This window comes from Sceloporus undulatus, chromosome 9, assembly GCF_019175285.1.
Source record: "Sceloporus undulatus isolate JIND9_A2432 ecotype Alabama chromosome 9, SceUnd_v1.1, whole genome shotgun sequence".
NCBI lineage: Eukaryota > Metazoa > Chordata > Lepidosauria > Squamata > Phrynosomatidae > Sceloporus > Sceloporus undulatus.
Genome location: NC_056530.1, coordinates 3,199,771 through 3,227,606, shown reverse-complemented (window position 1 = coordinate 3,227,606; position 27,836 = coordinate 3,199,771). Strand labels below are relative to the sequence as shown.

At 40.9% G+C, this 27,836-nt stretch overlaps 1 protein-coding gene across 2 annotated transcripts; it reads left to right on the top strand.

The window, feature by feature from the left end:
• Window positions 1–21: 21 nt before the first annotated feature.
• RCAN3 (RCAN family member 3) lies at window positions 22–25,920 on the top strand. 2 transcript variants are annotated; one of them, XM_042440103.1, is made up of 5 exons: window positions 22–172; window positions 8,641–8,887; window positions 15,823–15,996; window positions 24,595–24,766; window positions 25,161–25,920. In XM_042440103.1, the coding sequence occupies exons 2-5, from the start codon at window positions 8,693–8,695 to the stop codon at window positions 25,367–25,369; spliced, it is 750 nt and encodes a 249-aa protein (XP_042296037.1). In that variant the 5' UTR covers window positions 22–172; window positions 8,641–8,692; the 3' UTR covers window positions 25,370–25,920. The 2 variants fall into 2 exon arrangements, with proteins under 2 accessions (XP_042296037.1, XP_042296038.1); XM_042440104.1 differs by lacking the exon at window positions 22–172 and adding an exon at window positions 2,450–2,885.
• The last annotated feature ends 1,916 nt before the right edge of the window (window positions 25,921–27,836 follow it).

Genomic DNA, 27,836 nt, shown 5'->3' with positions numbered 1-27,836 from the left:
GGGGAGGGTTAAAGTCTCGCGAGAGCTTGGAAGCACCGTGCGCGTTCTCGCGCTCCTCCTCAGAGCGGTGAGTTTTCTGTCAGAGAAGGAAGGAAAGAAGGAAGGAGAGAGAAAAAGAGCGGAGGAGGCGGGGCTCGGTTCGTCGCTTTTCTCCCTCGGAGTCTTCGCTCAGGTGAGGCTGGGTTTGTTCGTTTTATGACGGTTCTGCTTATGGTTCGAAGAAGGGCAAGAGTCCATGTGAAAGGGATCTAGGAGCCCTAGCAGAGCAGGAGTTGAGCCAAGAGTGTGGTGCTGCAGCTAAAAAGGCCAATGCGATTCTAGCGTGCATCAATAGAAGTATAACGTCTAGATCGAGGGAAGTAACAGTGGCACTCTCTTCTGCTTTGGCCAGGCCCCACCTGGAATAAGGCTGTGCCCAGCATTTTCCCTTTCCACTTTCACCTCCTGCCCCATTCCCCTCTTTCCACACTCCCTTCTTTTCCCTCTCCCTCCGTTATTGGACCTTTCCCCATTTGGGGGCCTTTTCCTGCCTCCTTCTTCGCTCGCCCCTGCCCTTGTTGCCCCCTCCGAGCCAGCCTCCCTTCTCCTGAGGTCCATCAGCTGCAAGGGCAACCGAGAAGGCAAGAAACAAAGGCCAACTCGACCAGAAATGTGAATGGAAGCCAGCAGTCGTAAACCCAATGGCAATAAAGCAGGATCTGTGTGATGAGAAAGAGACAGAGAGAGAGAGAGAACAATAAAAATGAATGAAGCGTGCCAGAAAATGGTGGAGGCCAACAGGGAGAAAAGACTCAAAGGATGAGGACGGAAACGATGAAGAGCAGAAGATGCCATTGTAAAGACAAGGGCCTGTTACAGACAGCCAAAATAAAGCTGCTTCGAGTCACAGCGGAGCGTGGCTTTGGTGTGGCTCCTGGACTCTTAGGACGCATGCATCATTGAATCACCATACCTCCACTGTGACTCGAAGCAGCTTTATTTTGGCTGTCTGTAACAGGCCAAGGTGACAGGAAAACTGGGGAGGAATGAGGAATATCTCTAGGAGAGGGATATAGGAAGGGCAAGAACTTCCTTGGGAGCAGATGGAGAAGGAAACACTGGCTGGATACCATGCTTTTAGTGTGGCTTTAATGTCTGTAGTAATTTTATACTGTTTTAGATGATATTTTAATTGCTTTATTGTATTATGTTTTTTAGATTGTGTTGGTGAGCCTCCCTGGGTCCCTTCTGGGAGGAAGGCGGGATAGAGATCAAATAGATAAATGAAACAGACTAAGAAGCAGCTAGCAGAAGACACCAGGAACATCTATAGGAAGGGGAAAGGGGGACACAGAGGAGCAGTTCAGGGATGGAAAGGATTGGTACAGCAAAAGAAGGGTCTTGCTAACATCCCTGGAGGAGACAAGAAGGGAGAGGCAAGTTCTACAAAGAGAGAGGGAATTGCAGAGAAAAGGAAAAGGCAACAGACTTTGGAAAAGGAGAAAGAGGCCCCTGAGCTGCAAGGGCAGCAAAGAGGCAGAGCTGATGCCCATGGACCCAAGAAGGAGGCAGCACTGCCTTCGAAATAAAGAGCAGGAGGGGAGTACAGAGCAAAAGAAAGAGAAAGAAGCCCACATAGAAAGCGCCTACACTGAGGAAAGGCCCTAAGTCAGTCCTTGATAAAGGGATTCTTTGCTCTCTCTCCATCACACAGATCCTGCTTGACTGCCAGTGTGTTTGCTGCTGCTCATTCGCATTTCTTGTTAGCATTTGTTTCTTATTATTATATTATGATTAACCTTTATTTATGAAGCACTGTACATTTACACAGCAATCTTTTTAGTTAGATGGTTCCCTGCCCTCGGGCTTACAATCTAAAAAGACACGACACAGAAGGAGAAGGGAGGGGTGGAGGGAAAGGGTAAGAGGTCCAGCAGTTTCCTGCCTTCCTAGCTGCCTCTCCCATATCGTTCATTTAGACACAGCGGGGAACTGATTTTGTCGTATTAATCTGTGACAGCAAAAACAACAAAGAATCTGGTGGCATTGTTTATATTATTTGCCACAAGTTTGCTTTGGACTACAACCCACGGAAAGAGATGTCGATTTTTAAATTTTTGAGGAGTTTGTTATGATTTCTCACTATCTGGAGTCACAGAAAGCCTTGGGCTTCTTCACTCCTTTGTCTTTTTAGGGGTGCTGGTTTCAGAGGATCCACTTTTGGTTTTAAATTAACTGTAGTTAATTCCAGTGGCATTTAAAGTCAGAACTGTGACTTGCTTAATTTATAAATCCAAATCACACTGCAGAAATAATCCCATTTGAAACAGCTTTAACTGCCATGGTTCAGTGCTAGGGGATACTGGGAATTGTGGTTTATTGTGGCTAGACCTTTCTGACAGGGAAAGCTAAATGTCTCACAAAACTACAGTTCCCAGCATTCCCTAGCACAGAGCCAGGGCTGTAAAAGTGGCCTCAGTGTGTTTTGGACCATGGTTAGTTATATCAAATCAGGATCCAACAATGGTTTCGGGTCCTTACTTATTCTGAAACTGTATTTTAAACAAAGCATAACTTAAAATTGGGAGCAGACAAGGCAGAAGTGGGGGTGGAGTGGACTATGCCTTGCTGCAGCTTATTGATAGTGGGAAACTGGTTTCTCATTATGTTTGAATTAAGCGTCTAATACATACATGTCCCTTTGTCATCCAAGAGAAGCTGGAGGTCACTGCTGGAGCACATGCTTTCCATGCAGAAGCTGCTAGTGCCAACCTCCTAATTCTGCCTGAAGATGCTGCTCTGACTCCTGCCTGCAATTCTGGGAAGCCACTGACAGTCAGTGTCAGTATTAATACTGGGCTAGCTGGACTAGTGGTCTGACACAGTATAGGACAGCTTTTAAAGAGGTAATCGTGGTAAGAGTTGGCTTGTTCAAGAGACTAACATTGCTTTCATTTGTGAAGAAGTCAAATACTTAGAATGTATAGTTAATAATAATAATAATATTTATAATATGTACTTTTAGCCCGCCTGTCCCTACGGATCGAGGCAGGTTACAATACAGAATAAAAACACATAATACAGTAAATCATAAATTATTGTAATCCCCCACCCTCCCTTAGTGATGGATGTGGATGTATCATGCACACAGACCACCTCCATCCATTCTCTGTGTACTTGACTTAAAATTGGAAATAGCATACAATTTTAAATATCACATTACTTGCACTTAAGATACCAAGGTATCTGCCATTGTGGGTAAGATTTGGGCGAGTTCCCATTTAAGAACATCCAAATGAACTTGAAAAGACATTTCCTTATTGTAATAATAATAATAAAATTTATTTGTATCCTGCCCCGCTGAGAACAGTCGGAGCGGCTGAATCGGTTATTGTTCAGCTGAATCGGTTAGAAGTTTGACCTTCCAGTTTTAGCAACACAGTTCTGTGCACTCTTACACTGTGTATTCAGTGGGGTTTACTCTCAGAGAAGGGCGCATAAGATGACAGCCTAAATTTGTAGACCCCTTTTGTTACAAATTGTTTGCATCTTTCCTCTCCAGAAATCTCTTAAAATCTTCACTGTACATCTAGCAATGAAACAGAAAGTGTTTTTTCAATGAATAAACATTCATAGAATCTATTAACAGATTCTGTTAACAGAATCTATGATTCTATGAATGTTTTTTTCCTTGATGACTTTACTTCCGATCCTGTGCACTACCCCTTAATTAAACTTAAGTTATTGAGTTATTTTTAAACATTATAATTAATACGCTGACGTATAAACCTAAAATAGGCTCCTATTGCAGCTTATAGCGCTATGCTTTCTTTGGAAACCATGTTTTAATATTATAGTTATTGACTTCTAGGTAATAAAGCATATTCCGTATAGTTCATAACCATTCATGTGTATCCTTGAATAAGGTTGGGAAAAACCTAGCTCTGGATCTCTGGGTGGTTTGAAGTAGTTTGGCAAGAATTTCTGACTCCTAGTTATTTAACAATAGTAGCAACGGAAAAGCTTTAACCCCCTTTGACTAGTTTGCTGGAAAAGAATGTTCTCTATGTGTTTGTGGGTAGACGTTTGTGTCAAAAAAATTGAAGCTTGATTCCGGTTCTGATCACAAATTCCTGGGATGAGCATGTGATCAGAGGCGTTCAGCTCATTAATTCTGGTCCTCAAAACATCCAAGGTTATGTTTTCCTGCCTGAGCCAGTATTTTACCTCTGGCTTTGGATGGTGGACCTCCAGAGTTCCACTAAAACCCTAAATTTTAGGTCTCTTATCTACTCCTATCTTAACATGGATGTACAGTTCATCTGGGCCTATGTTAATTTCCTTTTAAAGATCTTCAAAAAAGTGTGTGTGGGGGGGGGGGGGTTTGGCAGTTCCAATATTGAAAGCAAACCATTTATTGTACGGTATTTCATTCATGGTTTTTAAAAAAGTTTTAAAAGCATGAACCACTTCATCTCAGATTCCTTAGTATCTACTGTATTATTGATTTCCCATCCATTGAGATCGTTTCCTGCAGTTTTGCAACAGGCATCAGTCAACATTTAAAGGCCTTTCAGTTCTCTGAGGCAAAAAAATAGTTTGGACAGTTGCAAATTCATCCAATTCCAATCTCGTTAATCATTTTATCCAGTAATGAGAACAAAGTGTTCACAAACCAAGTGTATGTCCTATTACGGCTACTGGTTCTCTTGAAGAACCTTGGGGTTGTCAGTCTATTGTTATCTGTTTGTAAATGGAAAAACTGAAACAGAGGTCATTTGAGGTTACTTATGTCATCTCAGTTCAGCAATCCACAAGGCTGGAAGCCAGTGTTGTGTACAGGAGCTGTAACCTCCTTTTCATCCGATAACACAATGTGTTTTGCTTCGTTGTAGATTCTTAGTAGATCCTCATTTGGTTTCTGTGTAAAAGTCTTTATGTTCAAAATAGTCCCTTGCAATGTTTATCTGTAAAGGAGGAGAGGCTGTCAACAGAAAGCAAGCAGAAAACACTTTAATCGTGGCTGTGTTCTTTTAAGTGAATATTTCAGTTTCTGTATTCCTTTCTTCTTCAGTCCCCTTCCTCTCTCTGTAAAGAAGATAAAACAACATTTTGAGTGTTGAAAAATGCCTTATTTTGGAGTAATTATTTTGACTGTGGAGCCTCAGTCCTTTGACTGCTGAATACCTTATGCTGATTTAACAGTTTCTCTTCTTGAGGCATTGCAAATTCTTGCTTAGCCATGCATCTTGAATGGTGATTTTTAAAAAACTCCTAAGTCATTAGGTCTGTTGATGATAGCAGCTCCAATTTTGTTCCTGTTCTCTCTTCTGAATGGACGGTAACCGTTGATTTTATTGGCTGACTCAAGGAATGGCAAACTCATATTTCTTACATAATTTTTTTTAATCATTAAAATATTCTTTTATGAGAGGAACCGAATCATCCTAATCATTCCTCCCCCCATCTGACCCCAGTTTATTATAGATTTTAGGCACATTGTGACCTGTTGCTCTGAAAATCCCCTGAGTTTATTGATCCCAGCCATGTTCTGTAAGTTGGGAATATTTTAGTAACCCAGATAACCAAGCATATTACTTCCTCCCATTCCTCGCCCCTAAAGTCAGTATTCCTATACTGAGGCTGATGTGATGTAATGATGATGTAACTCCCACAGTTAACAGGGGCTATGCCCTCCAATGGGCAGCACAGAGTAAATGAAGAAAAAATAATGCCAGGCCTCATTGTGATCTAGAGCAGTGGTCCCCAAACTGTGCCCTTTAAGAGGTTTTGGACTTCAGCTTCCAGAAGCCTCAACCATGTTGAGCTGATGTCCAAAAACCCTTAAAGTTTGGGGACCACTGATCTAGAGCATGCCTCTAGTTACATCCAGGCAAATCCTTGAGAGTTTCAAAAGCATTCTCTAAATTTGTATTTTATTTCCAGAGAATGTGGAACTGGTTGATCTTTTTTTTAAAAAAAAAAACCAAACTGAGACCTTAAATAAATATTGTTGACCATTCACTTTCAGAAAAACTGACGGAGCAGACAAATGCTTTTTATATGTTAATGTAATTTTTCCACTACAAATGAATTCAGTTGAAATCCGAATCGACAAAAAGTTGTTGAAAGCTGTTTGATGGGCCTTAATTAAGCTGATAATACCCAGCTCTTTGAAAGAAAGACAAAATAATTTGAATAGTGGATACTAGGTACTTGTAAATTTAATCTGCTGACAGTCTGTAATGTTCAGAGGTCTACAGTATTAAACTAACCAGGCCAAAAATTGTGGCAATGGCTGCCCTGAATAGCCATACCATGCCTGCCTTCTTTGTAGGGGAGAGTTGCAGGATGCTTGCCATTTTCCCCATCTGAAGACAAAATGCTCCAGGAATCTCATAAACAATGTAGCCACACAGGCCCTTGCCTTCCTTCTAATCTTGCAGTGGAGAAGGGAGTCAGGGATTGCTGGGACGTTTGGCTTCCCCAATTTAACAACTTAAATGTGGGAGTTAGTTATATCTCTCATTGCACTAACCCCAGAAATCACTGGCCTACTATGGCAAGTGGAATTGTACTGATTGCTGAAAACGTGCTGCTGGGTCATCCATGAAGCCCATTTGGGTTTAGTTTCTTGAACCCATATCTAATTCTGCCCAACAAATTTGGTCAGATTTCAAAATGTAGGGTGTTTTTTTTGTCGACCAAATGTCATGAGTGTTTCTTTATCTGGTTACTGAGAAATATTACCGTATATATGCGACTATAAGTCGGCCTCATGTATAAGTCGAGGGCAGATTTTGGGACCAAAATTATGGGTTTTGATATGACCCGTGGATAAGTCGGGGGTAAAATTTAGGGGCATGTAATGAAGGATGTAAATGACACAGCAAAGGAAAACAATGCCAACAAACTTACAAAATTTAAGCAGGCATAACTATTTGTGCTCATACTAAAGCAGTGGTTCCCAACCTGTGGGTCGGGACCCCTTTGGGGGTCGAACGACCCTTTCACAGGAGTCGCCTAAGACAATTGGAAAACACATATTTGCATGTGGCAATGAAAATAATTGTATGGTTGGGGTCACCACAACATGAGGAACTGTATTAAAGGGTCACGGCATTAGGAAGGTTGGGAACTACTGTACTAAAGGCTGAATGGATGAGAGAGTAGAAGGGTGTCAGTACTTACAGGGTATCTAAATATATTTTCAAGAACAGTACTTACATTGACCCGTGGATAAGTAGACTCAGTTTTTTGGGGTCAATTTTTAACCTAAATTTCTGGACATATACATGAGTATATACAGTACTAGTCATAATACCCCCATTCCTTTGCTTTTTAGTCAGAATTAACTCCCTCTGTTTAGTACAGTATATGTCTCAGTGTACATAGGACTGCAACCTTAGTGTTCAAGTAAGTCACTATTCCAAGCTTTTTCATTGACTTATGTATCTTTTCTGCTATCTGTTTGACAACTGCAGTGTTTATAATGGTGGCCCTGGTTCCCTGAAACTTTTTTTTCTGGAAAAGGTCACTTCTCATTATTAACACCCCTATTGGCATCAAAGCAAATAAATACATATGTAGTGGTTAACATAGTAATGTTGTGGGTGGGATGTGGGAGAATCCATAGCAGAGCTATCTGTCACTTCCTATGCCACATTCACACTGGTCAGGGCAAGAGGTATGGGGTGGCTTTTTTCTCATTGCCCAATTTGCCCCATTAAAACTTTGCTGTTGCTTGTGTAGTTGTCCCCTCTAGTTGGGATAACAGGACAGCCTGAGATCCTGCAGATTCGAGGTTTCCCTCAGTCTGAAACAGCACATACATTGCTGATCAAGGAGTGCTGGAGGAGGAGCGGGGGCAACAGGCTGTTACCACTATTGCAGAGTTCCCCCTCCATCTACAGGGAAATCTGCAATGTCCTATGGCCCCTGGAATGCCCTTCCACTTAACACAGGATTGTGCCTTTGGTGTGATTTGCATGCAGTTTGCTAATGTGTGACACTCTTTCTAGTTATACTATGTGTTTAATATAGTTATTTTTGGAAGCTGCCTGAAGGAAGGAACAGAAAACTCAGTCCAATTGCTAATCTCAAATAGAGCATATTCATTGACTCAGATACAAATGGGTTTGTATTACCATTCAGCAGTTGATTCAGTGTGTCTGCTCGGTTTGGAACTAGAAACTGGATTGAGGCTTGAATAAATATTTTAAATGGTATTCATTTATACTAGCTGCTTGTGCACTTTCTTTTGGTTATCCTAATGATAAAATACTGAAGGTTTTTTTTAAAAATAGAAATCATATCTGAATAGATGATTATTCTCTTCTCACCTTTGAAATCTTTGAACTATAAGAGAGCGTTTTTAAAAAATATCCTCAGTCTTCACATAGATTGTTCCTTGTACATAGTATCCTAAATTCAAAGCTGCACAAGTTGGCTTTCACTCACACAAGCAAAATAAAGCCCTACCCCTTTGGAGCAAGTTTGGAGGGTAAATGGAAATGTGAAAACCGAATGACCACCCATTTTGTTCTGCTGGTGAAAGGACACCACATAATAAGCCTAATGACTAATCATTTTTTAAACTTTAAAAAGAATTCTGGAAAATCGTTTTACAGTTGTTCTTTTTCTTTCTTTTTTTAAAATTAGCCTCCTCCTACAAGCGTGCGTTCAGAAAAAGGAAAGTTGCTTTGAGTGGACAATGATTAGAGATACAATGAAGGCCTGGAGTGACGGTCAGTCAGACCTTTACAGCAGTGACCTAGAAGAGGAGGAAGAAATGATTTTTGGAGAAAATGAGGAAGATTTGGAAGAGATGATGGATTTAAGTGACCTGCCTACCTCCCTCTTTGCTTGTAGTGTTCATGAAGCAGTGTTTGAAATTCCAGAGCAAAAGGTAAAGGGTTTTGTCAAAGAAATGTAGGCAAAAGTAATGCTGATCTGTTTAGTAAAATAAACCAATATTATACCATTTTATATGGTTACATAGTACTGTCTGTTCATATTTGCAGGGTACTTTTTAGGCGGGTGTTTTTGTCTTTGTTTGTAGCAAAGGTGCCGATAGTATAATCACAATAGATTATACATATATGGAGATGTGTGGGAAGTGTTGCACACTTTGAGATTTTCTTAACAATTATTTGGAAAGACCTCTTGTAACTTTTATGGCTAGTGGATTAAGTCCCCCTGTTAGGTTCCAACCTCATATAAACAGCTGCTAAGGTGTTGCTTGGCCACTCTCCAAATATCTGAATTTAATCAGCATTTATGACTGGTGCCAAATAAAATGGTAAGTTGGTAAATACATTGACTAAAAGAGGTCAGAAAATATGGTTCAGGTGGAACATGGTGACTGAATTGTATTATCCAAATTACATTTTCCAGTCTTGTAACAGTGGTAACATGTATCCAGTTAGATAAGCTAGCATGTCCTAGAATGAGTAAATGACAGTTTTTCTTAATTTCTCTGATATGCTCAAAGTTATTGTTACATAGCTCAAATCCAGCATGTTTTTGCACTGCTGTGTTAATGTGTTGGGGCCTTGTGCCCTTCCTCTCAGCCTTTAAAGTTAATAAAAAACTGGCTCTAGTGGATGTCTTTCCTCTAGAGTACATTTTTGGGAGATATGGAGGCCTGCAGTGTGAAGTTGTTGTTGTACTTCTGATATTGTGCCACATACCAGCAGAAGTTGTTGTGCTTCTACTGTTGTGCCATTGGATTCTTCCCAGTATTTTGTCATGTATATTATTTATTTATTTATTTATTTAGGTATTTATATCCCGCCCTTCAGCCCTAATGGCTCCCAGAGCGGCTTACAATTATTATTTTTAATCAGACAGTTCCCTGCCCTCAGGCTTACAATTTAAAAGACACAAAACAAGAGGAGAAGGGAATGGTGGAGGGAAAGGGAATGAGGTCCAGTGGTTCTTCTCTCCCTCTGATGCCTGGACCAAGGCAGATGGATTGAAGGGAGGGCTCTTCCTTCTTCCAGGCTAGTCCTGATGGAGCTGGACCTTCCTGGTGAGCTCCCTCTCAGGCCAGCGGGTGGCAGTTATGGAGGGCGGAATCTCCTTCCTTCAGGCTAGCCCTGATGGAGCTGGACCTGCCTGGTGAATTTAAATTTAGTTTAAATAAATAATAGTTTTTACTAATGAAATCCTGATTTTAGCATATTTCCTGTAAATATTTTAGTAACTCTTGAACTGCAATCTTATACATACTCATCTGTGAATAAGCCATATTGAATTCAGTGGGCACCACTGAATTCAGTACAACCTACTTCTCAATATATATGCACTATGATTAATGTACTTAATTATCCAGTAGATCAAATTGCCATTTTAAATACAGTATGAGGAGATTAGAGGCAATTCTGGTTAGTACAGTACTTGGATGGGACATTGCCAAGGAATACCAAGTGGTCTAGGCTATATTTCAGAGGAAGAAACTGGCAAAACCATCTCAGGGTATTCCTTGCCTAGGAAAACCCTGTGAAATTGATGGGGTCACCATAAGTCAACTGGCAACTGTGCTCCTCATGTAAACAGGGCAACAGAAATGGGAAGAGCCAAGACTGCATCATGGAAATGGTTCTTAGCCTGTGACCCACGGACCCCCAGGGGCTCATGATGTTCTTACAAGGAGATCTGCAAAGAGTAGATCTGGGTGGCAGTATATGAAGTGACTGAACACTTGTATAATTTCATTGTGTTGTATATAATGGTAATCCATGTGGAGCCTCTGGAATTGAGTAGGATAAAAATCCTAGCAGATTTATTTTGAAGCTGGATTATGTAGTTACTGCATGTGTGTGTAGGGTTGACTTACTAAATTGTCATTATCTGAAACTATTCTTGCTTTTATTTTATTAAATTGTTCTAGTGTCGGAGACCACTGATTTCCTTGTATTGATGAGCTTCTTTTAATTTTTAAAGACAAGTCACATAGATGCCTTTTACAAGAAGATGTTGCCAGCTTGACTGCTTGTTTCCATTCATGTTTCCCCCCCCCCAAATTAGTCATTTCCTGAATTTTCCATCTGCTATAATATTACTGACTCATACTGGTCTGACCTCCCCCATCACAGCCTCTTTCTGCCTTGTATTCCTAGCCAGAGCTCACTTGCTTTCTAGTCAAGCCCTATTGTTTGTTTCTGCATAAAGCAGCAGAGGCAAGGACCCATCCTGGGAATGGTGAACTGTAAAAATAAGCTGGTATGATTATTTTGGTCTTGTTTCCTATAATCCTTATTATCTCATCTCAGTAACTGCCTGATATGTTATCCCATAAGCCTGATCTATTCATTTAGCTGCCTCTGCATGTTCATTTCCCAATGTTCTAAAAACATGGTGACTTAACGAAACTGATTCCTCCTCTTCACAAGGTCATCTTGAGCAAATGTGACTGGAGATGATGTAGTGCAGCAAGCTACACTGCATAGTTTTCTTTTACTGCAAACTGGTCTCTCAATTTACAGTTTGCAGCTCCTATACCCTGACCTTGGGAAGGATTCTTCTTTGCCAGAGAGCTAAGGCTGGAAAGAGGTTAATGGTGAAAGAAGACATTTATTTTTGGCAGTGAGTAGCCCTAGGCATCTGCAAATGGGAACTTGTTTGGCTCTATGGTTCCAGCAAGGGCATATTGTAACAAATGTGTGTTGAGATATGTCTAGTCTGAAAAATACATGAGAGGAAATGGTGGGAGAAAGCCATATCAGCTGTCTACTCTTCAGAAAAGGGGCTGGCAGCATGGTCACATAAGGCAGATATATGGATAATTTTTAAAGCAGCTTATTTACAGCCCTTGGATAGAGGGTGAATTATGTAATAGTTGATATAATAACTCCTCTTGCTGCCTGTATGAATGAGGGTGGCTACATGATAGTATATGCCTGTTCTGATGGTGTGTGGTGAGAAATATTCTCGGTAGATCAAGGTTTGGTTTCAGTGGCAGTGAAGTAGTCTAAAACCATTCATCCAGCATTGTTGAAAATTTGTCAGGAATAAACATCAGGAATAAACTCATCTACAACACGACCTCATAGCCCGAAAACTCACAAAAAGCTATTGTTGGAAATTATTGGAAGCATCAGTTACAGATAATAAAGATAGCAAAGTTCTTCTAAATGAGAAATGCATTCAAAGACTCCTATATTTATAATTATAGTTAGTATAAAACCAAATTTCTAACATCATTGAAAGAATCTCTAGTGCACCCTTCATATTTAGTGTATTTAGCACCTATAGACAGTTTAGTGGCAGGCTTTCAAAATACTGAATCTGGCTTGAACACACTCAGTAGAGGCCAAATACATACCACCTGCACTGTTCTTTTGATCAAAATAGCACTGCCTGATCAAGAATGCCACACTGAATTAGGTTGGGGGGATTCATGTGTTATTAGTAGTAGGTATGGTCTCAGTGTGTGATGTTAGTAAAGGGGCTAAAGCATTTTGTTATGTCACTACCAATATTAAAATAACCACCAGCATATATATAGATAAATCCCTGCCTATCTCTAATATGATGCAGTCACCTACATCTGTTGACGTTCGGGGAATTAAAAGCGTTAATGCTAGAGTTTTCCCAGAATCCTCTTGTTTAGCCTACATAGCACATAGGAGAACTAAACTTCTAGTAAAAATGAGTCAGATGAAAGTATTCAGAGCTGATGAGTCATCAGGCAGAAATACAAGTTCATCAGTAGGACTGAACTCATTGAAACGGATAATGTCCTGTTGAATCTCATGACCTAAATTTATAGTTCCAATTCTTCTACAGCAGTTTCAGAACCAGCCAATTGCATTCATATAGAAGTAGAAGGTCACATGTACCTAATAAGTAGTGTGCACACCAGTGATCCATGCCTGTTACTAGCTTTCAAGCATACACTTAAACGTTCTAAAGAAAGTATCTTTAGTAGAGACCTAAATTCTCTCCTTCAGTGTGGTCCCTAATTCTGTACTCATCTAAGAAAACTGGTATAGCCTTTGCACCTAGAGTAAATCTAGATTATGTGGGGTACACATCTCTAAGATCTTTGTCCAATTAACATGACATTAACGTGCTGAGCATGCCATGCTACTAACCATACTAAAGATGCTAGGCCAGTTGAGAATGCAAATGGTCTACTTGTGAGGCAAGCTATGAGTTCACAGGTCTGGATTATAGCATCTACTGTGGAGCTCAAGCCTACGAGTGGCCTCTGGCCACTTCAGTGGCAGGTGATTCCTGATCAGCGCAGGATCGCAGCAGCTGGACTTCACAGTCCAGAACGGACTATTGGCAAAGAGTAATTTTTTCCAACTTCTTTTGGGGCCTGATTTGGGCTGCCTTAGGAGGCCTCGCCGCACCTTCTGGATGATTCAGGGGGTGTGCGTTTCATCTTCACACTTCATATTTCTTTTCTTCTGATCTTGTTGTATGCATTCAAGTTGTTTGTATCACAGGGTTTTCCTGACAAATTGTTCAGAGGGGATTTTCCTTTGCCTTCCTCTGAGGTTGTGAGAGTGTGACTTGTCCAAGGACATCCAATGTGTTTCCATGACCAAACAGGGATTGGAATTCTGGTCTCCAGTGCGCAAAGCAGTACACCATACCAGCTTTCTTCTTATGACCTGCCAAACTCGGTTTTTCAGAGGAAAACAGAGTAATTTTGAAATTTGAAATTATTAGGGTTTAACGTGTTTTCACATTACAGTGTTACTAATTCCGACCATCTAATTATCAGTCAGTATAAAAGGCAGATTGGGAAATCAGATGGGAAATTATGTAAGGTCCTGAGATTTTAAGCTGTAATCTTTTTGGTAGTATATTCACAAACAGAGAAATATTTTTTACACTTTTTTATTTTATTAAATTATTCAATGGATAGTAGAAGTACACAAGGAAAGTTCTCAGTTGCATTCTGTAATATTCCAGTATAACAAAGTGTGTGGGGGGGGGACACAAGAGAAAAACAACCATGTTAATAAGTTTCTATAAAAGCTCACCTCATGTCCAAATATAAGTCCATTTGCAGGTTTTGTATGTACATCATTCTTCCAAATGTTGCAAGCATTGTTAGGTCTTCTGTCCATTGAATCACAGGTGGAGGAAAATTATCTTTTCGATATTGAAGTATCAATCTTTTAGCAGTAAAAGGGTGCAAAAAATCTACTTCTGCTGAACCTTCATTAGTTTCCAAGATACAGTGGTGCCTCGGGATACGAAATGATCGGGTTACGAAATTTCCGGGATACGAAAAAGTTGGATTGGCAAAAACTGTTTCGGGTTACGAAATATTTTTCGGGTTACGAAATTCATTTCGGCGCGAAATTCAAATGCTGCAAAGTGCAGCTGTAGGCTTTCCAGTGCTAACGGAAAAGTGTTTCGGGTTACGAAATTTTCGGGTTACGAAAGGAATGGCGGAATGAATTAATTTCGTAACCCGAGGCACCACTGTATAGGTAAATAATTCAAAAGAACATGCACATTGCTAAGTATTAAGAGCTTGCCAATGCCAAGTTATTTGCCTAATTACTTTTATCCAAAATGAGACAGCTACAGGACGGCTGCCCAATGTGTGTTAAGGAGGCATTAGCGGCATTACATCTCCCATCAATTTGCTTATTTTGATAACCCTTTCTTTAAAATACGCTGTGGCAAACAATATACCCTAAATAGCAATTTCAGTTGTATAAGACATAATCAGACATCTTTATCCATACTTGTTATGGATGTTAAGAGAGTTAACCATTGATTAGCCAGAACTAGGCATCCTAGTTCCCTGTTAAAGAGAAACAAATATGTGCAAGTTCTTACTGAATCGTGCAGCCTCTTTCTTGTCCCTGTTCCAGAAGTGAAATAACTGGGAGAGAAACTGGTGCTTATGAGAAATAATCTTGTTGGAAGACCAGAAGCAAGGAAGTCACTATAGTAGTAACTAATGCATTGCCCTTATGAATGAAGCTCCTACAGTAGAGGTTCTCAAACTTTGCTCCTTCAGATGCATTAAACTATAGCTACCACAGTCAGTTAGCGCTGCTCTTGGGCTGCAATAGCTGGAGGACCAAAAGTTAATAGAATAGAATAGAATTTTATTGTTAAAAGCTAAAAGCTGCCACAATATAAAATATATCCAAACAGTAAATACAAAAACAGTGTTAAAAAAACCACACACCAGAGCATAAAAATGACCAAAAACAACATAGTAAAGTTAATAAAAGAGATCCATCAACAAAAAACAATAATACATCATAAATAATAAAATAATAGAACCATAAAACTAAAATAATAGAACTATAAAAGACCAAAAGTTGAAAAACACTACTTTAAGATGAGCATTCATTGAGAGGTGTTCAGATTTGGGTGTTTGCTGAATGATGTGATCACTGCATGATCTATTAAATATCACTAGGTTTGTTTTTTAGTACTTTATCTCAAGATATGCTTATGAATTACAAGAAAACTGTAAGACATTTTCAAAATAAGTATCCTATATTAAATATTGGTAATTATAAAATCCATAAATTGAAGACTTTTACAATGGGACTATTACAGTGACTTTGGAAAATGCAGGACATTTCACTTTGACAGTAACAGATTTTATTGTAAAATATCTATCCTGATGGTGGCCAGTAGATGGCAGTATGAGCATTACATTACTTCTGTTTGTTTTGTAGGTTTAAATGTTAGAATTTACTAGTATTTACATGAACTTGAGGCTGTTTACTTTGTTTTTCTGTCAGTGCTGCATATAATTATGTTTGTAGCAGTGTTTGTAGTAGTTGCCTGCAACAGAAAGCTTTAAAAAGTCTTAACAGAAAACAAATTATGTCTTTCTATCCTTAGGAAAGATTTGAAGCACTCTTCTCAGCCTATGATGATCATGTTACATTCCAGCTATTTAAAAGCTTTAGAAGAGTAAGAATAAATTTCAGCAATTCAGAAGCAGCAGCAAGAGCACGAATAGAACTGCATGAGACAGCCTTTAATGGGAAAAAGCTGAAGTTGTATTTTGCCCAGGTACATGTTCATTATGGAAATATGTGTACCACCTTGCTGTTAAACCAAAATTATAACTCATGGTGGTAGTATAATTTCTCTTCTGTATGATCCAGGAGTAAAAGCAGATTATTTGGAGTCTATTCCCCAGTATTACTTTCTGAGGTCAGTTATGAACTTTGTTGTATTTCCAATAGAACTTTAAATTTCTGTGGGCAAACTTGGTCTGATGCATGTCTTGCACTTGGCCAAAGAGGCTGTGCTCACTTTAATGTGAAACAAGATCTTAGGGAGTTCACTATATATCATAATTGAATGCTTTATGTCAGGGATCGGAATATAGCTGGTAGGCAGCACCCTTGCTTCCTTTGCAATCCAGACCCACTCAAAAATATTTTGCATGTATGGGGCCCTAAAAATGAGAATCAACAATCCTGGAAGCCTCTGGGGACTATGATTCTCCTTTGAAGCAAGGTGCAACAGCGCTCTGCATGGTGTATTTTGCATCCCAAAAAACCCCCAAAAGAGATGCTTAATAAAACTGAATGTTGTCATTTACTGTAGCTCTTGTGGTTTCTTTTGGAGGCAGTGTGCAAATTTGGGGTTATAAAATTGCTAAAGAACTTTGCACTTAGAAATTAAACAGGCCTGCATAATTTATGTCAGGGGTAGGCAACCTGTGGCCCGCGGGCCGGATGCAGCCCGGCAAGGCCTTGGGACCGGCCCCAGCCCGGTTCTGCCGCCCATTGCCGCTGGGGCCTTTGGCATCTCGTGTGAGGGGCATGGTGGGGCAATTGTCTATAGAAGCCTCAGAAACATGCATTTATCTTAACATTTTTTAAAAAATCAGCAAATTTTTTTGCGTGTCCTCCATTTTTTATTTAAAAAGTGCCCTCCATTTGGAAATTTTGTCCTACTTTTGTCCCAGTTTATTTATTTATTTAATTTTTTAAAAATCATTTAATTATTTATTTTTTGGCTTCGGCCCCCCAGTTGTCTGAGGGACAGCAACCCGGCCCCCGGCTCAAAAGGGTTGCCTACCCCTGATTTATGTTATAATGCATGGTTTGCAGTTACTGTTTTGCATAATGTTATTCTGGATACACTCATCATAAAGCAGGGCATAAACCAAAGCCATTTCACCACCACTGACCCTGCACGTCTTATTGAGTTAGCCCAATTTGTTAGATATGAACTAATATTAGCTATATATTTTTCCAGTGGTGAAGGCAGAGCCATCCTTCATGAGGGTTGGTTCCCCCTGTTTGCTCCAGTCAGTTTGGACCTAGAATTCTGGGTGTGAACCCTGGTGAATCCAACTCCCTTGTTGCCCAGTCTAGTTCCTGCCTTCGCTCCGTCAGGTCACTTTTTTCAGATTCCCTTCTTCACTTTCAAAAAACCCCCACCTCTCTCTCCTCTCCTCTTCTTTTCCTTTTCCTCTCCTCTCCTATGGAGCAGGCTAGACTTGGGTCGGAGGAGATAGACAACCCGAGATGTCTGGCAGTTCTGGACATCTTCCAAGGGCTCCTGCTGCATGGAGAGAGTCGTTCTGGATTTCTGGTGCGCGGCCTGGAGGCCACGGGGCGCAGCCAGAGGAGGGATATCCCTCATCTCCACACTCTCATGCACTCGGCCACTACAACCTGTCCCAAGATTGGGAGGCAGCGGCTTGCTTGGAGGTCTCCAGGAGCATGAGTAATGAACGGCCGCGTCTCGCCCCAATGCTCCCGCCAGAGCTGGCTAACGGGGTGTCTCTTCTTCCCTGCCCTCCTCCAATAGGGAGGCTCGCCAGGGACTCCAACTCTGAGGACAACAGGCCTCTTGGGCGATATAACAGGGCCAGAGAGTCCTCATCCTCCCCGCCCACCTCCCCTTCATCCAGTCCCTTTCAATCCTCCCAGGGGAGGGGCGGCTGAGGTGGCGGACGACAGTGGACTGACCAGAGATCCAGATCTCAATACAACAAGTCTTTCAGAAGATCAACCAACATAGGACAGTCCAATAATTCCAACTCCTCAGGAAAACAACGAAATTTATCTACTTGACTATCTGGACTCCAGGATGGGAGGGAGACTACAGCTTTTCTCTCACACGTGGTCCAAAACCACCTCAGACAGATGGGTTCTTTCCATCCTGTCATTGGGATGTCTAATAGAGTTTATGCGCCTTCCAAGAGATCATTTAATCGCTTCTCCCAGATCTCGCAGACCTTACAAACATCAGTTAATGATGGAAGCCATTGACCATCTGAACCAAACTGGAGCAGTAGAACCTGTTCCATTGTATCAAGTCTCTTGCAGATCCTACTCCAATCTCTTCATTGTTCCAAAAAGAGACAAATCTTGGAGAACAGTCCTCAACCTCAAAAAGGTCAACAAATTTGTAACAAAATGTCGATTCTGGATGGAAATGCTTAAAAGGATAACAGAATCTCTTCGAAAAGGTGACTATCTGGTTTCTCTGGACTTGATGGAAGCTTATTTGCATATTCCAGTACATCCAGACCACCACAGGTTTCTTCGCTTTTGTTACCACAACAGACATCTTCAACACAAGGTGCTCCCATTTGGTCTTTCATCAGTCCCTAGGATATTCACCAAAATCATGGTTGCCCTAGTGGCCCATTGGCATCTCCAGGGCCTCCGCGTCTTCCCCTATTTGGACGACATCCTGATTGCCTCATCGTTCCCACAACAGGGAACGAAAAATGTCAATTTCATTCTTTCATCTTTACATCTCCATGGTTTTCAGGTAAATCTTGCAAAGAGCCACCTTGTTCCTTCTCAAATCATCCAACACCTTGGAGTCATCATAGACACCAAAAGCTGCCTGTTATATCTCCTGTCAGAGAGGATCAGGACCATTCACGATACCATCAAGTCCATAAACAAAACTCCCTTGACAGATCTTCTCTTTTTAGCAAGGCTTCAAGGTCTGATAATTGCAGCATCTCAATGTGTCCCTTGGGCTTGTTTCCACTCCTGCGAGTTACAATGGTTGATTTTGCCACACCAGAATCTATCACACACCAAATTCACAAACAGATTCCAGTTCCCTACAGAGTCAAACAGCCCCTAACATTGTGGACATCTCATCATATCCGGCGGGGACACTCATTTCTACCTCCTACGCCAGTTTTGATCACAACCGATACCAACCTGAGGGGTTGGGGGGCCATCTTGGACAATCTCTATGCTCAGGGACGATGGAGCCAGTCTGAAAAAACTCACAGCATAAACTGGCTCGAACTGAGGGCAGTAAGTTTGGCGCTCCTGGCCTTTGCGCAACACATAAAAAACAAACCAGTTCTGGTCTGCACAGACAACATGACAACAAAAGCACATCTAAACTCTTAACCTGGGGATGTTTAGCCTGGAGAAAAGAAAGTAAAGAGGTGATATGATAGCCCTGTTTAAATATTTGAAGGGATATCATATTGAGGAGGGAGCAAGCTTGTTTTCTGCTGCTCCAGAGACTAGGACCCAGAGCAATGGATGCAAGTTGCAGGAAAAGAGATTCCACCTCAACATTAGGAGGAACTTCCTGACAGTAAGGGCTGTTTGACAGTGGCAGGCCCCTGATTTTTATTGCCCTTTCTCTATATCTTTTTTCTTGTTGTTGTATAATACTGTCCTCTCGGATTTGGTGCTTTTCCAGTCTTATTATTTTCTTTTCCAATTCGGATGTTTTTTTGACTGTGGAGTGCACCTCTTTTTTAATCTCTAAAATGTTTTTAATTATTGCATCAATCTTCTCTGATAATGTTTCCGTTTGTTTTTGGATATCCTCTCTTAATTCTTCCCTCAGGGCTTTTTGCTCCTCCCTGATTTCCAATTTAAAATTTCTTTTAAATTCACGCAGTTCCTCCAATATAGTGGATGTTATGTCTGATTGTTTTCCAATCCAATCCATCGAGTTCCTTCTCACATTTGCTTGTCCTCCACTCATATTTTCTTTCTTACTCTTGGCACCCCTTGTTTCCATTTAACGTTTGCCGAAGAGGATGACTTCTTTGTTACTTTGGCTTCTTTGTTGCTTTGTTATTATATTGATGCTATTGTTACAATTTCTATTAATTCAGAGACTTAAAGATTTTTTTTTATTTTATTTTATAAACAAGGCCACCAATGCAGCTTGGTCTCCGTCAGTTCCGTCAATTCCGTCCTAATTATTTTATATTTAGCTCAGACTCTGCAAATCTTTACAGCTGTAGTATCTTGCGGACAGCTGACTCCATAAAGACAAGTAAATTTCTCACAGCTGGTCCGTGTATCTAACGGCTCCTGCTGGGAGTACTATTCAAAACAGTTTTTACCCTATTCTTTTCTTCCTTGTCTTATCTATAGCTACTCCAAATCATTAGTAAAAGCAAATCTTCTTCACTTTTATTTCCAGAAAGTTATTGTAATTGACGTTCCCACAAATTACCTTTGGTGCTACTCTCCCATACGCTTAACCACCTTGGTATTCAGTGGAACATGGATGTCATATCTTCCAAATCTCGTACCGAAGGACTAGAAGGAAAGGGTCTTCACAATCTCCAAATTAGAGAAAGCAACCACGAGTTGTCTCTTTCAATCTTATCCCTTCAGACCCATTCGGGATAAATCTTCTTATAAACAATAGGTTGCACCAAGACTGAAGTCCTAAGACATGCACACCGCTGCGCCGGCTGTCTTACGGCTCTCCTTGGGTCCCTCGCTCCTAACCCTTCCAGGCAAAGGAGAATAGGACTCTCAAGCCCCCGACAGACCCTCGCCTCGAAACTCTCGCGGTTCAAGTACCCTTTCGATCCCTCAATTCTGGAGGGACCTTTGAATGGGTCGTGCTGCGGTAGAAAGGAGAGCAGAGCCGAAGCAACTTGCCTCCGTGTGCCTTGGCGTTTCCACCGGAAGTCCAGTAAGGGCTGTTTGACAGTGGAGTGGAGTCTCCCTCCTTGGAGGTCTTCAAACGGAGGCTGGATGGCCATCTGTTGGGAATACTTTGATTGTGATTTCCTGCATGGCAGGGGGTTGGGCTGGATGGCCCTTGCGGTCTCTTCCAACTCTACGATTCTATGATTCTATAATATTAATAAAACTGACAGGGCGGGACCAGGTCATTGTCTCTAATGAAAGAAATATCCATTCTCCTTCATTGGGCAGAAGCCAACCTGTTGTCCATCAAGGCAGAATACATATATTAAAAAGAGAACTAAACACAAGGTACGATTGATTGAGCAGGTCAGACATAAACCAAGCGGAGTGACACCTCAATCCAGAGATGTTCAACCTCATAACTCAAAGGTTCGGGATGCTGTTAGTCAATCTATTTGCGTCTCCAATAAACAACCAAGTCCCCAGGTTCTTTTCAAGGTTCGAGACTTAGGAAGCGGAACAGATCAACGCTCTCCACTCCCCTTGGCCAAGTGGTCTTCTTTATGCATTTCCATCAACGGCAATGATATCACAATGCCTCCAAAAGCTAAGAAGCAAAAGGTCAACGCTCATTCTCATGCCTCCTCATTGGCCAAGAAGGGCATGGTTTCCAGAGATACCTCAACTGGCCCAGGACCACTTCCGTCATCCATTACGCAAAGACCTCTTATCTCAGGGTCAGATAATTTATCCAGACCCGGACTGGCTAAACCTACACGCATGGAAATTGAATGGTACCTGTTAATAAAAGATGGCCTTTCTCCCCAGGTGGTTGACACTATCATTCAGTCTCGTAGAGATTCTACTTGTAGGATTTACGGATATTCTTATTATTCATTTTCTAACTGGTGTGTCTCCAACAATATATCGCCCTCGTCTGTTTCAGTTGACACCCTCCTCCTATACCTTCAAGATGGTCTTGACAAGGGACTCAGACCAAATACTTTAAAGAGACAGGTTTCTGCTATTATGTCAGCACTCCCGGCAAAATCAGCATTCAGATTATCTAACCACATTTATGTCAAAAAGTTTTTGAGAGATACATAGATATTTTAATTGAGATCTTCACATCGTTCTTCAGGCCCTGACTAAGCCATCCTTCGAACCACTAGACACGACAGAACTCAAGTTTCTGACTTGGAAGACTCTTTTCCTCATGGCTATCACTTCTGCCCAAAGGATCTCTGAACTGGGAGCTCTGTCAACTAGAAAAGAGTCATGCATATTCAGAAAAGACTCTGTTTTGCTACATCTAGATCCTACCTTTATGATTAAGGTCAATTCTACCTTTCATAGATCTCAAGGGGTTATTTTACCTTCCTTTGTTCCAGACCCCAAAAAGAAATGGAGAAGATGTGTCATATCTTAAATGTATGCAGGGCCTTACATATTTATATCAAACGCACCCATCCTTGGTGCAAATCAGATCGTTTATTCATTTTGTTCAGCAATACTTACCTGGGTAAAAGGGTCTCTTCATCTACATTGTCAAGATGGATCCGATCATGTATTTCAAAGTGCTATACAGTTTCAGGAACAACTCTTCAAGGAAGGGTCACTACTCATTAAACTCATAGTGCTGCCACATCTGCTACCCTGGCCACAAACACCCCTTTGTCCGATATTTGTTGGGCGGCCACTTGGTCATCTCCTTCTACATTTATCCGTCACTACTGTATTGACGCCTTCCAATTGGCTGAGGCTTCTTTCGGTAGACGGATTCTTCAGTCTAGTTTATAATTCAGATATTACCTCAGTTTCCCACCCAGTTCGGGAGAGCTTTGGTATGTCCCTCATGAAGGATGTCTCCGCCTTCACCGCTGGAAAAACTAACATTGGCTTACCATGTGAAATGTTTGTTTTCAGCGTTGAAGGCGGAGACATTCTGCCCTCCTGAGATTGAGAATTGTGTTCCCGGTACTGAGGTGATCAGTCATAACTTTAAAGGTTATTGTTATAGAATCTAGGTTTGTTCTTATTAATATTAGATCCTTTGTTGTTGTTAGCCTCTGCTAATTTGTTATTAGACTTTCCTCTGTTTGACTATTCATTGACTGGGCAACAAGAGGGATGGATTCCCCAGGGTTCATGCCCAGAATTCTAGGTCCTACCTGATTGGAGTGAACAGGGGGAACCAACTCTCATGAAGGTTGTCTCCGCCTTCAACGCTGAAAACAAACATCTCACAAGGTAAGCCAATGTTTGTTTTTCCATCACATTTTCATGACCGTAAGGGCTAGAAACTAATTTGATTAATATAATAACCATTGTTTTGGTTATAGTACCATATTCTGTTGATAGAAGCTCAATACATGCAGGGTCCTGGATCTAATTATCGTATATGGTATAAGGCTGGAGCTGGATCAGATCCTTATGACTTCTTAATGGTGTCTGTGACTCTGCATCCTCTGATTTCCACTTAAGGTGGTTCTTTTGGCTAGATGAGGAGCATTTGGTGTGTTCCTCAGATATACCAAGCAAAGAGGGTTTTGGAATAGTCATATATCCACTTATTATTTAGGTGAACTTTCTAAAAACAGCTGACCAAGTGGCCTTCATTTGTCCCCTGCACTGAATTCCTGTATCTAGGTGCAAGGATTTTACACCTCTGCTCTCACTCCATGGCCACATAAGCCAAAACAATAACATTTCCTATGTATAGATGCAGCCTTCAGCGATGACATCCTTGGTAACAACTGAGCTGCTGTAATACAATTTTGAACCTGCTGTCCAGGACCAATGCCAGTCTTTGTTATATATTCTACAGTATAGTAGAGAAATCCAAGCTGTAAACCCACATGATCCTGACATCTGTCAGAAGACAGATATCTCTTTTCTGAAGCCATTCTCCAGGCCACTTCTAAATTGTTGCTGTATTGTTTCTAATGTCACCAGTATAAGCTTTTGAGCATGTTCTTGGCTACTTCTTTCCTGACATGTACCTACTTGATCTTAGGGCTGCAGTGATAGCAGTCACAGTGCTTGTTCTTCTGAGGTTCAGTAACCAATGACACTGATTTCTGTCACATTTAGCTGGAAGAGCGACAGTAATCACATTACTGTTGAGTGCCGGCTGTTAGGTGGACTTGCACAAAAAACATGTTGAAAATACCACTGACCATCAAAGGACTATGAGATGGCAGGTTTCCCCCCAAATAGCATGAACAATACAATTCAGCATATTCTGTATCAACAGATTGGGCATGAGGGCGGGTATATATTCAGCAATACTCCTCAGCCTAACACTACAGCTGTAGAACTGGTGTGTCCAGTGTCTAGTCCATTATATGCTAATCCATTACTGGGTTGACTGAATGCCAGTGGACTTGGTCAGTTGACTCAGGATGGTCACTCATGAGCGGACCCTATCGGAGAAAATAATTTCAATGCTTACCAGAAAGTGGTGCCAGCCTCAAATAGATATAGTCATTTCTGACTCCAACCACAAATACCACAAATCCTGTAGCATAGTGGATATAGATTGGAATTTGGAGAGATGCCTTCCCACCCAGATGGTGAGTTCCTTGCCTTTCCACAATTTAATCTGCTAATGAAAGATTTGTTAAAGATGTGAATGGATAGCACTGACTTGTGTTTTCATCACTGTGTGGTGGACCTGTCAGTCATCTAACATGTAAGCACTATCTAACAAGAGATTTGTTGTTTTCCTTCTCTTATTGTTTTGTTTTCTTTGTTCTTTCAGGTCCAGATGCCTAGTGAAGCAGGAGACAAATCTTACCTCTTGCCCCCACAACCTGTCAAACAATTCCTGATATCTCCACCTGCATCCCCTCCAGTAGGATGGAAGCCAAGTGAAGATGCCACTCCCATGATAAACTATGACTTACTCTGTGCTGTTTCAAAATTGGGGCCTGGTAGGAATGTTTTCTTTCTGCCTTACTTTCTCCAGCCCTGTATTAATAAAATTGATAGAAGTAAGCCTGTAAATGTAAGAATCCTCCAGGTAAGCCTCCAAGGGAACCTTATAAAAATGGACTCTTGTGGCATCCCTCCTAAGAAACTTTGGCTGGTACCACGATTTCATATTTTTAGTGCAAGGTTAAAATTATGTTAACAGGTCAAGTATCTTAAATACAGTACTTGTTGTATTGTTTTTGTTTTCCTTCTTGTTTTATGACCACGCTGCCTTTTAGTCTTATGATTTGAAGGCCTCTCAAATCAATTAGGGTAAAGGCCAGATTAGACATTTTTATAACATACTGTTTACCATATTTGTATTGTAATCCTGTAATTTTTCATACCCTCTAGGGGAAAAATACGAGCTACACGCAGGAACAGAGTCCACTCCCAGTGTTGTTGTCCATGTCTGTGAAAGTGAAACAGAAGAGGAAGATGAAATGAAAAATCCCAGACAGAAGATTGTGCAGACCAAGCGTCCGGATCCACCACCCACATTGTTAAATGAGACTAAAGCACTTGAATGTACGCTAGAGGTAGGGGGTGGGATGCACTACTGATCTGAGACTATTTAATAACGGCAGTGGATGGTGGTTACGTTTGCATTGCTGCTTTTCATATAGCAGCAACAGACTTCTCTTGTAGTCGTCTCGTGTCAAGACGATTTTAGATGCCAACATTTTGAAGAGCACTTTAATTTTTAAGGTTAACTTCCAAGATGTAGCAAATCCACTGGGTTTCAAGTCCTAGAGTACTAGAAGAGTGCCATTTCTGAAATCTGTGTTACCATTTTCTTGATGTTCAGAAGGCTGAAAGGAACTTGACTGCTCCCATCTCTCTAGGGATTACCACATGGTTTTGTATGTGAGTCTTTCATGTATATTTTGTGTGATGATGTATAACATGATGTTCTGAATAATATATTGATGAAAAATAAATGTAATGTACAATGTACATTGTTATCAGTAGAAGAATCTCAAACTGGTTTGGGGTGAAAAGAACCAAATTTCTGGACAGTCTTGTTTTGTGGCTTTTGTTTCCCCTTAGAAATGCCATAGTTGTATCTGTTGACTTTCAGAGTATTCTTGTGAATTGGTGTGAGGCAAAAACCCAGAATGGGTTGGTTGTCTTTCTGCTCAGTGTATTAATGAAAATTGAACTGCACACAAGGTTATCAATTGATTCCTCCTTTGGCACTTGCTTCCTGACTTTTTGTAGCTTGTGTCTGCCTCTTGCTGTGGCTGTTCCTAAAGCAAGGTGATTCTTGTAGGTTTGTTTAGCTTTGTAATTCCAATGGCAGGAACTGTGCAGCCAGTGAAGGTCCTGTGTCCATATGGCTTCTTGCCAGATATAGCACCACTTGTCCAGTCAACTGAATTTCTCATCCTACGTCTGGGACACGGTATGCGTTCCTCAACAAAGATAGGTGTGAATGCAAAACTGCACAATCATCCACTATAGGACTGATAGCTGTGTGCTAATGCAGATCTAGAAGAATATTTCAAATACTTTCCCCTCTCCCTCTTTCCTCTCCTTAAAGGCCCTTCTAACAGATCTGTCGCTGATGCTCCTGGCCCCAAGTTTATAATCTGGCTGTGTTGGTCACCATAGAACAGTGGCTGGCTGAGCCATTATAGTCCTCCTGCCCTTTATGCAGCCTACATATTAATCACTGTCTCCTCTTCAGATCCCAAGTGTACTACTTTTTCTTTTCTTTTTTTTTCCCCTTTTTTCCCCCCCCCCCCCCCCCCCCACACACACACACACACACCGCCTGTTTCTTCCAGAGAGCAAGATAACATCCCTTGGCAAGCTTTTGCTTGGATTGCTTTATTATTACCTGGTCCTTCCTCTGCTCCCCTGGCGTCAAACACTCCATTTTTATTGCTTCTCAGGAAGGGAGAAAAACTTGCAGTAGGATAGTTTTCGTTCTGCTGCTGCAGGAAAAGTGCTGACAATCCAGCTGCCTGGACTTGACAAATAAGGCTCGACCTATTTGTATGAGTCTTTTCTTACCACTGTGTTTCTCTTCTTTAGTATATTTGAACAAAGTAGCACTTTACGATGCTATATACTGTATCCAGTTTTCTGTAATTCTGACACTTCATGTCTCATAGTTACTTTTTGTGGCTGAAATAAAAGACAAAATAGAGGACGTAGAAAGTGTAAGCGGTGAGTTCTATTTTGTCAATAAAATCATCAGCTAAACCAAATGTTCAGTGAATCATGTTGGACTGAAGAGTTGAAACGGGTCCCTCACTTTGCCCAGTGGCAAAAAGAGGCACATTTCCTCCATGTCATAGAGGGGCTATAAAGTCTTCGGTCTCACTGCATCATTGCGTTGCCTTTCAGAAGCTTAACTAATTGCTCATGCTTAAGCATTTCCAAAGCCCAATAAGCAGCTTCTCCTATCTCTTCCTTTTTAGTGGCCTATATCTGTTAGAGAGCATAAGGGAAGGGAACGTCCACGGAAAATATCAAGTTACTGAGGCTGAATGTGAAGGCACTTATTAGTAAGGATTCAGGATAGTCTACATTGCATTAAACTTAATGAGACCACTGTTAATAGATGAAGACTGTCTTTGCATGGGACCAGTTTCTGAAGTAGTTATTATTGGATGTTTAGAGAGGGCCAATAAAACTCATTTCAGAATGCTGTAAAATTTACTGGATAGCCTTGAGCCAGTTAGAGTCTCAGGCCAACCTTTTTCATGGACTTGATAGGATAGCAGAATAACATTGTGTACCTTCTAAACTCCTTGGATGTAAATCTGATATTTTTTTTTAAATGGAGATTAAAATCAACTGCTGTTTTGCCAGAATAACTCTTAATTCTTACATGCTTATTAAGAACCAAGGTACTTATTATTATTATTATTATTATTATTGGATGTATCATAAAAGCTGTTGACATTTTCCTCCATATGACTTTGTTCTGTTAACTTTTTAAAAAAAACTAATATTTATTCCAGAGAAAAGTATTGGTTATTGCCAATAAATTGTCATAGTCCTATTCCATGTTTCCTG